General features: G+C 43.2%; 1 protein-coding gene across 3 annotated transcripts in view; it reads left to right on the top strand.

Annotated features, from left to right (window-relative positions):
- Positions 1–15209, top strand: part of slc45a1 (solute carrier family 45 member 1) — a 49376-nt gene that overhangs the window by 465 nt on the left and 33702 nt on the right. For all 3 annotated transcript variants that reach the window (XM_062038013.1, XM_062038012.1, XM_062038011.1), the window contains exons 2-8: positions 3684–4119; positions 5442–5534; positions 5692–5916; positions 6842–7722; positions 7808–7961; positions 10267–10443; positions 10515–10720. In XM_062038013.1, the coding sequence (XP_061893997.1) occupies positions 3699–4119; positions 5442–5534; positions 5692–5916; positions 6842–7722; positions 7808–7961; positions 10267–10443; positions 10515–10720 (2157 nt within the window). In that variant the 5' untranslated portion in view covers positions 3684–3698. The remainder of the gene's footprint in view (positions 1–3683; positions 4120–5441; positions 5535–5691; positions 5917–6841; positions 7723–7807; positions 7962–10266; positions 10444–10514; positions 10721–15209) is intronic.

The raw sequence follows: 15209 nt of genomic DNA, 5'->3' as shown, positions 1-15209 counted from the left end.
CCTGGTATCCCCCACACCACCATCAGCAGTGATATCAGCAATGTCCCCCACACCACCATCAGCAGTGATATCAGCAATGTCCCCCACACCACCATCAGCAGTGATATCAGCAATGTCCCCCACACCACCATCAGCAATGATATCAGCAATGTCTCCCACATCACCATCAGCATTGGTATCGACAATGTCCCCCACACCACCATCAGCATTGATATCAGCAATATCCCCCACACCACCATCAAAGTTAAAGTACCAATGATTGTCACACACACACACACATACACTAGGTGTGGTGAAATTAACCTCTGCATTTGACCCATCCCCTTGTTCACCCCCTGGGAGGTGAGGGGAGCAGTGAGCAGCAGCGGTGGCCGCGCTCTGGAATCATTTTTGGCGATTTAACCCCTAATTCCAACCCTTGATGCTGAGTGCCAAGCAGGGAGGTAATGGGTCCCGTTTTTTATAGTCTTTGGTATGATTCGGCCGGGGTTTGAACTCACGACCATACCGATCTCAGGGCGGACACTAACTACAAGGCCACTGAGCAGCATTGATATCAGCAATGTCCCCCACACCACCATCAGCATTGATATCGGCAATGTCCCCCACACCACCATCAGCATTGATATCAGCAATGTGCCCCACACCACCATCAGCATTGATATCGGCAATGTCCCCCACACCACCATCAGCATTGATATCAACAATGTCCCCCACACCACCATCAGCATTAATTAATTAATTAATACCTGGGATTTATGTAGCGCTTTTCTAAGTACCCAAAGTCGCTTTACATGTTAAAAACCCATCATTCATTCACACCTGGTGGTGGTAAGCTACTTTCGTAGCCACAGCTGCCCTGGGGTAGACTGACGGAAGCGTGGCTGCCAATTTGCGCCTACGGCCCCTCCGACCACCACCTATCATTCATTCCACATTCATTCACCGGTGTGAGCAGCATTGATATCAGCAATGTCCTCCATATCATCATCAGCATTGATATCAGCAATGTCCCCCACACCAACATCAGCATTGATATCAGCAATGTCCCCCACACCACCATCAGCATTGATATCAGCAATGTCCTCCATATCATCATCAGCATTGATATCAGCAATGTCCCCCACACAACATCAGCATTGATATCAGCAATGTCCCCCACACCACCATCAGCATTGATATCAGCAATGTCCTCCATATCATCATCAGCATTGATATCAGCAATGTCCCCCACACCACCATCAGCATTGATATCAGCAATATCCTCCATATCATCATCAGCATTGATATCAGCAATGTCCCCCACACCACCATCAGCATTCATATCAGCAATGTTCTCCATATCATCATCAGCATTGATATCAGCAATGTCCCCCACACCACCATCAGCATTGATATCAGCAATGTCCTCCATATCATCATCAGCATTGATATCAGCAATGTCCCCCACACCACCATCAGCATTGATATCAGCAATGTCCCCCACACCACCATCAGCATTGATATCAGCAATGTTCTCCATATCATCATCAGCATTGATATCAGCAATGTCCCCCACACCACCATCAGCATTGATATCAGCAATGTCCTCCATATCATCATCAGCATTGATATCAGCAATGTCCCCCACACCACCATCAGCATTGATATCAGCAATGTCCCCCACACCACCATCAGCATTGATATCAGCAATGTCCTCCATATCATCATCAGCATTGATATCAGCAATGTCCCCCACACCACCATCAGCAGTGATATCAGCAATGTCCCCCACACCACCATCAGCAATGATATCAGCAATGTCTCCCACATCACCATCAGCATTGATATCGGCAATGTCCCCCACATCACCATTAGCATTGATATCGGCAATGTCCCCCACACCACCATCAGCATTGATATCAGCAATATCCCCCACACCACCATCAAAGTTAAAGTACCAATGATTGTCACACACACACACATACACTAGGTGTGGTGAAATTAACCTCTGCATTTGACCCATCCCCTTGTTCACCCCCTGGGAGGTGAGGGGAGCAGTGAGCAGCAGCGGTGGCCGCGCTTTGGAATCATTTTTGGCGATTTAACCCCTAATTCCAACCCTTGATGCTGAGTGCCAAGCAGGGAGGTAATGGGTCCCATTTTTTATAGTATTTGGTATGATTCGGCCGGGGTTTGAACTCACGACCGTACCGATCTCAGGGCGGACACTAACTACAAGGCCACTGAGCAGCATTGATATCAGCAATGTCCCCCACACCACCATCAGCATTGATATCAGCAATGTCCTCCATATCATCATCAGCATTGATATCAGCAATGTCCCCCACACCACCATCAGCATTGATATCAACAATGTCCCCCACACCACCATCAGCATTAATTAATTAATTAATACCTGGGATTTATGTAGCGCTTTTCTAAGTACCCAAAGTCGCTTTACATGTTAAAAACCCATCATTCATTCACACCTGGTGGTGGTAAGCTACTTTCGTAGCCACAGCTGCCCTGGGGTAGACTGACGGAAGCGTGGCTGCCAATTTGCGCCTACGGCCCCTCCGACCACCACCTATCATTCATTCCACATTCATTCACCGGTGTGAGCAGCATTGATATCAGCAATGTCCTCCATATCATCATCAGCATTGATATCAGCAATGTCCCCCACACCAACATCAGCATTGATATCAGCAATGTCCCCCACACCACCATCAGCATTGATATCAGCAATGTCCTCCATATCATCATCAGCATTGATATCAGCAATGTCCCCCACACCACCATCAGCATTGATATCAGCAATGTCCCCCACACCACCATCAGCATTGATATCAGCAATATCCTCCATATCATCATGAGCATTGATATCAGCAATGTCCCCCACACCACCATCAGCATTGATATCAGCAATGTTCTCCATATCATCATCAGCATTGATATCAGCAATGTCCCCCACACCAACATCAGCATTGATATCAGCAATGTCCCCCACACCACCATCAGCATTGATATCAGCAATGTCCTCCATATCATCATCAGCATTGATATCAGCAATGTCCCCCACACCACCATCAGCATTGATATCAACAATGTCCCACACACCACCATCAGCATTGATATCAGCAATGTCCTCCATATCATCATCAGCATTGATATCAGCAATGTCCCCCACACATCCATCAGCATTGACATCAGCAATGTCCCCCACACCACCATCAGCATTGATATCAGCAATATCCTCCATATCATCATCAGCATTGATATCAGCAATGTCCCCCACACCACCATCAGCATTGATATCAGCAATGTTCTCCATATCATCATCAGCATTGATATCAGCAATGTCCCCCACACCACCATCAGCATTGATATCAGCAATGTCCTCCATATCATCATCAGCATTGATATCAGCAATGTCCCCCACACCACCATCGATATCAGCAATGTCCCCCACACCACCATCAGTATTGATATCAGCAATGTCCTCCATATCATCATCAGCATTGATATCAGCACGGTCCCCCACACCACCATTGATATCAGCAATGTCCCCCACACCACCATCAGCATTGATATCAGCAATGTCCCCCACACCACCGTCAGCATTGATATCAGCAACGCCCTCCATATCATCATCAGCATTGATATCAGCAATGACTCCCACTTCTTGTTTTATGCGGCAGACTTGAGCGAGAGAGATGTCATCGCCAGGCATGGGCACCCCCAGCGACCCCCTCCTGGCCAGTCCCGGGGTGAGATTCTCCTCAGCCCAGGGAGGTCTGTGGAGGACTTCCCTCCCAAAGACGGCCAGCTTCCCGACGTCCTCCACCCGACACCTCAGTCACCGTGCCAACAACTTCCAGAGGAAGCCCAAGTGCCAGAAGCTGATCCGACCTTCACCGCCGCCGCCGCCCAACACCCCGTGTCCCCTGGACCAGCTAGACCTGAGCGAGCTGCCTCCTCGACGCGCCTTTCAAGAGTTAGTCTTCAACGGCTGCGTCCTGTTTGGTATCGAGTTCAGTTACGCGATGGAGACGGCCTATGTGACACCCGTGCTTCTACAAATGGGCCTGCCTGACCAGTTCTACAGTTTGGTGTGGTTCATCAGCCCCATACTGGGTAAGGGATCACCTGGGAGTCAACGGTGTTAAAGGTCCCCAATAGACTTTTTTTTTTTTTTTTAAAGTAACACGATTATTACTTTTCTGACTAATTACATTTATAAAGGAGTCATTCTGTTACTAATTAAATTATTTTTGGGGAAAGTAACTAATAACTATAACTATAATTACTTTTTTACGAAGTAAATATGCCCAGCACTGCATGTCCGACCTCGGTTAAGCGAAAAAAAGATGGATGGATGGAATTTGCCCAATGCTGCATCTAATAGTATTTTGCAACAATTCGAAATAGGTCTCCGAAGTTCCACAATATGTCGGAAGTGTGTTGTCCAAAATCTAACTTAAGGCTTGAATTTAAATGGTTTAAAACTACGTTCAACTACACACCAATTCCATTTTTCTTAACATGAACAGTACAATTCCGATGTTTTCCAAATTTAGACGGTTTAAAGCTACGTTCCCACTGCATGTCAATTAAATGTATTTTATGTTAACAATACAATTCCGATATTTTCTAAATTCAGACCGTTTAAGCCTACGTTCACACCGCCTGTCATTCAGTTTGTTTTCATGTGAACAGTACAATTCCGATGTTTTATAAAAGAGTTCACAGTGCAGAGCAATTCCAATTTTTTTTTGCCGATATGTAACTTCTATCAGATTTTTTTTATGGTAACTGTAGATGTTTGTAAAATTTAGACAGTTTAAGGCTACCTTCACACTGCAGTTTAATTCCATTGTTTAGAAGCACTATTGTGTACTTTATAATTATGCAACTCTGCACTTGTCCACAGTTTCATTTATTGCATACAACATAACATTAAAGAGTAGGACAGGAGGACACAAACATTAGCAACACTAACAGCTATGTTAGCTACAATGCTAACATAACACTCACATTTTAACAGCAACATTATGTAAGGTTGAAATATTCGCTGAAAAAAATAAAAATCCTACTTTTAAACCATGTCTGTAGCTGGCTGACGGTCGGCAGAGCTCCAGGCTTTATTCTAAATTTTGAAGCAAAGCCTGTTTTTTTTCTACGAAGCTGTCCTCCGTGGAGTGATCGCCATATACTATACATGGGGGCTCATCCATAGCTTGGGGTGGGCCAGAGGTGGTATCTTATCCATAAGAAAGGTCTTTCATGTCAATACCCACAACTTTAAAGCTAACCATCTTCTCACAGAAGTGGAGTAAACAAATAAGGGAGTTAATATTTTCATAAACGGGTTGGAGAGACACTGTATATTACTGTTAGAACATCATTAAAAATTAAATTTTGCATAATAATGCGTATATCCTGTGTCTATCTTAAAGGATTCCTCGTTCAGCCTCTTATCGGAGCTTGGAGTGACCGCTGCACGTCCCGCTTTGGACGAAGAAGACCGTTTATTTTTGCGTTGGCCATAGGTAAGACACCAGCACTTTAGTACTTTTTACAAGAGCAAGGGAGTAGGTGGTCTGTTCATTTTTAATCCCTTGTGTGGGTGGGATTATCCGTCAAAAGCACCTAGAAATCATGTTTGTTGACATGTGTGACTAGACTATGATCTACATTTTGGACCAGGGGCATTGGTTGGTTTGACTCTGGTGTTGAACGGGCGGGACATCGGGGGAGCGCTGGCTGACACCGCATCCAATCACAAGTGGGGCATAATTCTGACGGTGTGCGGTGTGGTTCTAATGGACTTCAGCGCTGACTCCGCAGACAATCCGAGTCACGCCTATATGATGGATGTGTGCAGCCCAGAGGACCAGGACCGAGGGTTAAACATCCATGCACTGCTTGCAGGTAGGTGTACGGACAGACAGCTTGTGGTCAACCATAGTTTATTGGTCTACAACAGTAATATAGTGTATTGTTAGGGATAACTTCGGACAATTTTTGTTCTTTAAAAAAAACACTAAAGTTATTTCTGATGTAGACTTAGACAAACTTTATTGATCCCCAAGGGAAATTGTTTAAAAAGCAGTAGCTCGATAAGAGAATTAGTGCCTATATCTGTTTTTTGGACTGTGCTTAAAATTCACTGAGTGCCTGAAACAACCAAATAGCTCTGGTACAGAATCAGAACTGACTACATTGGGGGTATAGGTTGGCCCGGATTGACTCGTGCCCCTATGGGATCCAAAGGCAGCTGACCTCTGCAGTTATCCTTAATTAATGTTCTGCAGCTTTCACTGTACTTTATATATACCACAGGTGTAGGATAAGGAGTAACGACTTCTGTTCTTTTCGAAAACCACTAAGGTTCATCTTACGTTTAAGGCCCTAATACCAAAGTCCTATTTAGTCCCAATATCTGAATGTTTCGAACTAGCTACTTATTTATAAGTGACCCATAGTCAATATCACCAATCACCTGAAACAACCTGATAACAAAGGGAAACTACACAGTGATACCGATTTGGAAATAAAAACCTTGGGGCCAGAGTTTGGCCCGGACAAACGTTTTCCCATTTGGTTCAAAAGGCAGCTAACCTCAGCAAATGGGCAATATCAGATATTATTTTCATATTTAATGGTCTAAATCTTAAACTGATTTCCCAAGGATGTGTTCTGTTCTCCAAGAAGACCACATAGGTTCATCTTAGGCTGGATTACATTGCATATTCCAATGTAGTACTTTGTAATTTATCTGGGGTGTGGCGTTTCACGTCTTGGGTACAGTTAATTCAGCATTGATCAACAACTGTTTATTTCTCATGTGATCCAGGATTAGGGGGTGGCTTCGGGTACATCGTGGGTGGCATCAACTGGGATCAAACCCACTTCGGAAGGTCGATGGGAGGTCAACTGCGTGTCATCTACGTGTTTACGAGTATCACTCTGGTGATCGCCACAGCCATGACTCTTACCAGCATCCCCGAGCGACCCCTACCAAAGAGCCAGGCAAACAAAAACCCCAGCAAAAACCACCTCAAGAGCCCCAACCTTCTTCTTCCTCCATCTCCCCCGGCCCCACCGGGATCTGCGCAGGGAGTGGATGAAGAGGACGATGAAGGTCTCTACGGCTATCATTTCTCAAAGTCCCACTCAAGCTACCCAGACCCTATGGCTCATTCTTGCAGTGCTAACGCCCGCCTCTGTGCAGGCCTCACTAGCCCCATATCACCCCTAAGCCCCCTTACTCCAAAGTATGGCAGCTTTACAAGCCGGGACAATTCGCTCACTGGCATCAATGAATTTGCTTCCTCATTGGGGACCTCATATATAGACCGTGTTCTCATAGACTGCTACACGGGTCAACGGACACCACAGGACATTCTTGGCCCCAACTATGTGCACCTGCCTCCAGGGGACTCCCCACCCCTAGAGGGGTCCACCCAAAGAGAGGGGAGCCAACCTGAGAGGCAGCCCGGTGGGGTCAATCATCTGCATACAGAGAGCACCCCGCAGTCTAAGGGAGAACTACAGTCTCAACCAGCATCTCAAGTCACGTCAGGGGGGCAGCACCCTGATTCGGGAGAACGTCGGGGCTCCAGTGGTGGAATCCTGAAGCGACCACAAAGTCTTGCACTCATGGAAGAGCCAACGGCGATGCATGTAGTTGGGCTGGAGAACGGACGTAGAAGAACGGTGACATTCAGACAGCAGGTCAGACAACGTGCACATTATAGCCTCTACCACATTTTCGGAAGTCTTCCTAACTTGTATAATGTTTTTTTTTGCTTCTGTGAAGGTGGCAAACATTTTGTTGAACGGCGTGCGCTATGACAGCGATCTGAGTGAGAATGTGGAGACGGGAGAATCCCAAATGTCAATGAAACTTTTGGTTATAGCCATCTACAGGATGCCTCCTTCCTTGCGCAGCTTATGCACTAACCATTTTTTGGGTGAGCAAAACATCTTTCTTTGTGGAGACGTCTGAGTTTACGGTGGACCCTTGGAACTCAAGGTAAAATTTGAAATAAAATATGTAAAATCAGAAAACGATCGATCAAAGTAGGTATGCGTTTATAAAAATTTTCAGAAATTTTTTGCCGCATTTTTAATTTATATTTATTCTCCTTGGCAAGAGTATCAGAGATGATAAACCAAAGAGAACATTGTAATGACATAATTAATCACAGAGGTTACATATTGCAAAAAGTGGACGTGAGGTTCGTTTAAAGTTTTCTTGTTTTTGACTCAAACCCCTTCTTTCTCGCTTACATAATTACCAAGGCTAGTACCTGTGCAGTATTACAATATTAAAATATACAAAAACCTTTTTTGGATCACGTTAACATTTTGTGTGCACTAGATCCTAACTTGGGCCAAAAATGATGCTCAGAAATCATCTTAACATTTTTAGGAAAATATTTGAACAGAACTCTAGAACCTGATGCATCCAAGCAAAAAAAACAAAAGAAAAGTTGATATTTGTGGACATTCCAAGTTTCTGATGTGTTTTGTTTTTAACTTTTACGTTTTTCTTCTTGCTTAAAGGCCTACTGAAAGCCACTACTACCGACCACGCAGTCTGATAGTTTATATATCAATGATGAAATCTTAACATTGCAACACATGCCAATACGGCCGGGTTAACTTATAAAGTGCAATTTTAAATTTCCCGCTAAACTTCCGGTTGAAAACGTATATGTATGATGACGTATGCGCGTGACGTCAATCATTGAAACGGAAGTATTCGGACACATTGAATCCAATACAAAAAAGCTCTGTTTTCATCTCAAAATTCCACAGTATTCTGGACATCTGTGTTGGTGAATCTTTTGCAATTTGTTTTATGAACAATGAAGACTGCAAAGAAGAAAGTTGTAGGTGGGATCGGTGTATTAGCGGCTGGCTGTAGCAGCACAACCAGGAGGACTTTGACTTGGATGGCAGACGCGCTAGCCGCCGCCGACCGCACTGATGATCGGGTGAAGTCCTTCGTCCTTCCGTCGATCGCTGGAACGCAGGTGAGCACTGGTGTTGATGAGCAGATGAGGGCTGGCTGGCGTAGGTGGATAGCTAATGTTTTTAGCATAGCTCTGTGAGGTCCGGTTGCTAAGTTAGCTTCAATGGCGTCGTTAGCAACAGCATTGTTAAGCTTCGCCAAGCTGGAAAGCATTGACCGTGTATTTACATGTCCATGGTTTAATAGTATTGTTGATTTTCTGTCTATCCTTCCAGTCAGGGGTTTATTTCTTTTGTTTCTATATGCAGTTAAGCACGATGCTATCACGTTAGCTCCGTAGCTAAAGAACTTCGCCGATGTATTGTAGTGGAGATAAAAGTCACTGTGAATGTCCATTTCGCGTTCTTGACTCTCATTTTCAAGAGGGTATAGTATCCGAGGTGGTTTAAAATCCGTGATCCACAATAGAAAAAGGAGAGAGTGTGGAATCCAATGAGCCAGCTTGTACCTAAGTTACGGTCAGAGCGAAAAAAGATATGTCCTGCACTGCACTCTAGTCCTTCACTCTAACGTTCCTCATCCACGAATCTTTCATCCTCACTCAAATTAATGGGGTAATCGTCGCTTTCTCGGTCCGAATCGCTCTCGCTGCATTGAAAACAATGGGGAAATGTGAGGAGCCTTTCAACCTTTGACGTCACGCTACTTCCGGTACAGGCAAGGCTTTTTTTTTATCAGCGACCAAAAGTTGCAACTTTATCGTCGATGTTCTCTACTAAATCCTTTCAGCAGAAATATGCCAATATCGCGAAATTATCAAGTATGACACATAGAACGGATCTGCTATCCCCGTTTAAATAAAAAAAAATCATTTCAGTAGGCCTTTAAAATAGGACAACAACAGAAACATTTTTATGATTGCAAAAGTTTGGCGGTTAAAATGTGTCCGATATTTGTTTGCACGCGTAACACAGGCCAGTTTTCTTAAGATTACGTTCAAACTTGGTGAGTTAGTAGCAATGTGCTAGGTGTCAACATGAGCCAGAAATGGTCTCAGTCTTTATAATGCAAAGTTATGTAACAAATTTAGAATGGTCAATGTGAGATACATTATGGTTGTCCATAACCAGCACATTACTGGCTAAATTCTAATTCATGATGTTGAGTAGTTATGGAAATGGAACAAATCAAAGGTAAAGCAGAAATGCGAGTTCTAAGGTTCCACTGACTTAGTCATATTGTAGAACTGTTATGTTTCTTATCCGTGTTGTTATGTGTGTTGCCAATGTGTGTTTTAGGGTGGCTTTCCTTTGAAGGCATGCTGCTCTTCTACACCGACTTTATGGGGGAGGTAGTTTTTGAAGGAGACCCCAAAGCTCCCCACGACTCTGAGGCCTATCAGCGTTACAATGCTGGGGTCAGCATGGGCTGCTGGGGTATGTGCATCTATGCATTCAGTGCTGCTTTCTACTCAGGTAAGTGGACACCCTTCCCCTCCTATTCATGGTCCGTTCTGTTATAACTACTCCATTTGCATTTCTTTCAGCCATATTGGAGAAACTGGAGGAGCGTTTCTCTCTTCGCACATTGTATTTTTTTGCCTACCTAGCGTTCGGCTTGGGTACAGGTCTGGCCACCCTGTCCACCAACCTCTACGTGGTACTGTCTCTGTGTGTCACCTATGGGGTGCTCTTCTCCTCGCTATGCACGCTGCCTTATTCTCTGCTGTGTGAATACTACCAGAGCCCACAGGTCAGTCTACGGTTTATAATGAACATGCGTGTTCCATTTTTGTGTGGTATTACGTACAGATGCTATTGTTTTTATCATCAAGCTGACACTCAGTTTGAGTCATTTCATATCTGTTGTGGGTAAGCCTCGTTTCGGAAATGTCTTCAATCTGCATTAATTCTATTGGCCACTAGATGGTAGGAATGAGTTGTAAGTAGGAGTCCAGTTGCACTACTTTCAGTATTAAAATGCCATTTTAATAGCTGATAGTTTGATTTTGTAAGCCTACCGTATTGGTCGATAATGTAAGATACATGCTTTTGATTAATACATTATTTTAATAAACAATTTTTATAGATTTAATAACATCATTCCTAACATGTAATTTGGGAAATTAGGTTAACGATTTTCAATAAGCAAGCAAATTATTTCCGTAAAAAACAATTTTAAATACCCATTTATTATTCAGTACCGTATTTTTCGGAGTATAAGTCGCTCCGGCCGAAAATGCATAATAAAGAAGGAAAAAAACATATATAAGTCGCGCTGGAGTATAAGTCGCATTTTTTGGGGAAATGTATTTGATAAAACCCAACACCAAGAATAGACATTTGAAAGGCAATTTAAAATAAAAAAAGAATAGTGAACAACAGGCTGAATAAGTGTACGTTATATGAGGCATAAATAACCAACTGAGAACGTGCCTGGTATGTTAACGTAACATATTATGGTAAGAGTCATTCAAATAACTATAACATATAGAACATGCTATACGTTTACCAAACAATCTGTCACTCCTAATCGCTAAATCCCATGAAATCTTATACGTCTAGTCTCTTACGTGAATGAACTAAATAATATTATTTGATATTTTACGGTAATGTGTTAATAATTTCACACATAAGTCGCTCCTGAGTATAAGTCGCACCCCCGGCCAAACTATGAAAAAAACTGCGACTTATAGTCCGAAAAATACGGTACATAATAAGAACCGATTCACTAATGCGACTTGTCATATATATATATATATATATATATATATATATATATATATATATATATATATATATATATATATATATATATATATATATATATATATACAAACCCCGTTTCCGTATGAGTTGGTAAATTGTGTTAGATGTAAATATAAACGGCGTTTCTGGGTGTTGTTGATAAATGGTTTTCGCCTTGCATAGGAGAGTTTTAACTTGCATTTTTACAGATGTAGCGACCAACTGTAGTTACTGACAGTGGGTTTCTGAAGTGTTCCTGAGCCCATGTGGTGATATCCTTTACACAATGACGTCGCTTGTTGATGCAGTACAGCCTGAGGGATCGAAGGTCACGGGCTTAGCTGCTTACGTGCAGTGATTTCTCCAGATTCTCTGAACCCTTTGATGATATTACGGACCGTACGTAGATGGTGAAATCTCTAAATTCCTTGCAATAGCTGGTTGAGAAAGGTTTTTCTTAAACTGTTCAACAATTTGCTCACGCATTTGTTGACAAAGTGGTGACCCTCGCCCCATCCTTGTTTGTGAATGACTGAGCATTTCATGGAATCTACTTTTATACCCAATCATGGCACCCACCTGTTCCCAATTTGCCTGTTCACCCGTGGGATGTTCCAAATAAGTGTTTGATGAGCATTCCTCAACTTTATCAGTATTTATTGACACCTTTCCCAACTTCTTTGTCACGTGTTGCTGGCATCAAATTCTAAAGTTAATGATTATTTGCAAAAAAAAAAAGTTTATCAGTTTGAACATCAAATATGTTGTCTTTGTAGTATATTCAACTGAATATGGATTGAACCGTTTAAGACCCCCTTGTCCCTCCGTCCGCTGGCGCAACGCAACCCAGTACACATGCGCGGAAAAAAATACACGCGTCTTAGTCACCTCTGACCTGGAAGTGTATCCTTACCCTGTGTTTCAATGTAGACTATTGCAACATTTCTTTTAACAGTAAACCTTGCCTGCCTCACCATCAGCAGCCGTTGTAGTGAATCACACCTGAGCCATCATACATGAATCATATCTTTAATGGACGTGTGGAAGTAAACAATGTGATGAATAACATTTTACAACAATCAATCTAGGAATCGAGATATCTGGTCAGGACACTGCTTGTAGGCTGAAATTGGCGGTCATACTTGACGGCCGCAACCACTTCATGACTTCACAATAGTTATGGAGTACAAAACTAGACGTTGAGTAATCGCTCGACATACATCGCGGACAATAATTGATAGCGAATGCATTTGGACTGGCAAAGCAGGCTGTTTTCCGTAGTACTCCCCATTCCACGGGAGCCCGCATTCTCGTTGTCTCCCCGGATAACCTGGACATTCGAAAGTTCTCTTGCCGTTCCTCTGACACAACACACTCGTTGACAAACATATCCCACCAGGCTGCCGTTCTTCCAGGCCTTATCCAAAACCGTCGCTCAACTGCTAGGTTGATGTCTGAGATGTGTTGTATCCCAAATAGCTGCAATCGCGTTTCCCTCTCTCAAGGTATTCATGTGTGATTTCCACAAGCGTCTGTACATGTAGAAGGAGAAACACGGGCATGTCTGGATGACTCGCCTCCATCTTTTCAGTGGTTACCTCAGAGTTACGATACTTTTTGTTATGAAGCTGGCAGTGGTGCGTTCTGACGTCACTTCCTGTGTGGGGCACGGTCTTTCTGGCATCACTTCCTCTCTAAACTCAGTTTGTAAACGATCGATGAGTCCATACAAAGCTAAGAGCCGGAGATTCAAGAAATACACGGCGCAATTACCCGTGTAAAAAATTATCCAAGGAGGGGAACATTAAACGATGGTTTAGTGTGGCTGACACGATGCTTAGGCTAAATAATTATTTGTTTAAGGAGTTATCCGGCTTAAAGGCCTACTGAAACCCACTACTACCGAGCATGCAGTCTGATAGTTTATATATCAATGATGAAATCTTAACATTGCAACACATGCCAATACGGCCGGGTTAACTTATAAAGTACAATTTTAAATTTCCCGCCACACTTCCGGTTAAAAACGTTTTATTATGCTGACGTATGCGTGTGACGTCACGAGGGCAAGGGAAGTATTCGGAGTCCGTAGAATCCTATACAAAAAGCTGTTTTCATTTCATAATCGTCGATCGCTGGAACACAGGTGAGCACGGGTGTTGATGAGCAGATGAGGGCTGGCTGGCGTAGGTGGAGCGCTAATGTTTTTATCATAGCTCTGTGAGGTCCGGTTGCTAAGTTGCTAAGTTAGCTTCAGCGTCGTTAGCAAAAGCATTGTTAAGCTTTGCCAGGTGTAATTCTCAGCCAGGCTGAGAATTATTAACCGTGTATTTACATGTCCATGGTTTAATAGTATTGTTGATCTTCTGTCTATCCTTCCAGTCAGGGATTTATGTATTTTGTTTCTATCTGCATTTGAGAACGATGCTATCACGTTAGCTCAGTAGCTAAGTGTGTCACCGATGTATTGTCGTGGAGATAAAAGTCACTGTGAATGTCCATTTTGCGTGCTCGACTCTCATTTTCAAGAGGATATAGTATCCGAGGTGGTTTAAAATACAAATCCGTGATCCACAATAGAAAAAGGAGAGAGTGTGGAATCCAATGAGCCAGCTTGTACCTAAGTTACGGTCAGAGCGAAAAAAGATACGTCCTTCACTGCCTCTCTAGTCATCCACTCTAACGTTCCTCATCCACGAATCTTTCATCCTCGCTCAAATTAATGGGGTAATCGTCGCTTTGTCGCTCCGAATCTCTCTCGCTCCATTGTAAACAATGGGGAATTGTGAGGAATACTAGCTCCTGTGACGTCACGCTACTTCCGGTACAGGCAAGGCTTTTTTTTATCAGCGAGCAAAAGTTGCAAACTTTATCGTCGATTTTCTCTACTAAATCCTTTCAGCAAAAATATGGCAATATCGCGAAATGATCAAGTATGACACATAGAATGGATTTGCTATTCCCGTTTAAATAAAAAAAAATCATTTCAGTAGGCCTTTTAATGTAGACAGGGCTTAAAATATCAATGTAATGATTTGCTAATGTGTTTACAGTGGTTTAAGTTCCTCTATACCAGACCTGGGCATTCTGCGGCCCGCGGGCCGCATCCGGCCCTTTGTGCGTCCCTGTCCGGCCCGCGTGAGGCCAATTATAAATGACAAAATACATTTAAAAAAGTATCTATGTCGAGTGTGCAATACAACGGTGCTGCTTTTGTTTTGAAAATCGTTATTTGTATTACTTCCGTGTGGACGTATGCGTGTGCGTGATTGTGTGTGAATGTGAACAGCTGCAATCACAAATTACAAAATAAAGTTGAAAAAACATCTATGTCGTGCGCGCAATACAACTGTGCTGCTTTTATTTTGAAAAGTATTATTTATGGGCGTGTGTCCGTGTGTAACCTGCGAGTGAAGGTGCACATGCAGCGACAAGTGATGCACGGTTTACACCCGAGACGCTAAAAAGACAAAAGTTGATGAGGAATGGCGTGT

The sequence above is a fragment of the Entelurus aequoreus genome, linkage group LG26 (genome assembly GCF_033978785.1).
Source record: "Entelurus aequoreus isolate RoL-2023_Sb linkage group LG26, RoL_Eaeq_v1.1, whole genome shotgun sequence".
Classification (NCBI taxonomy): domain Eukaryota; kingdom Metazoa; phylum Chordata; class Actinopteri; order Syngnathiformes; family Syngnathidae; genus Entelurus; species Entelurus aequoreus.
This window is presented reverse-complemented; position numbering and strand designations above follow the sequence as displayed.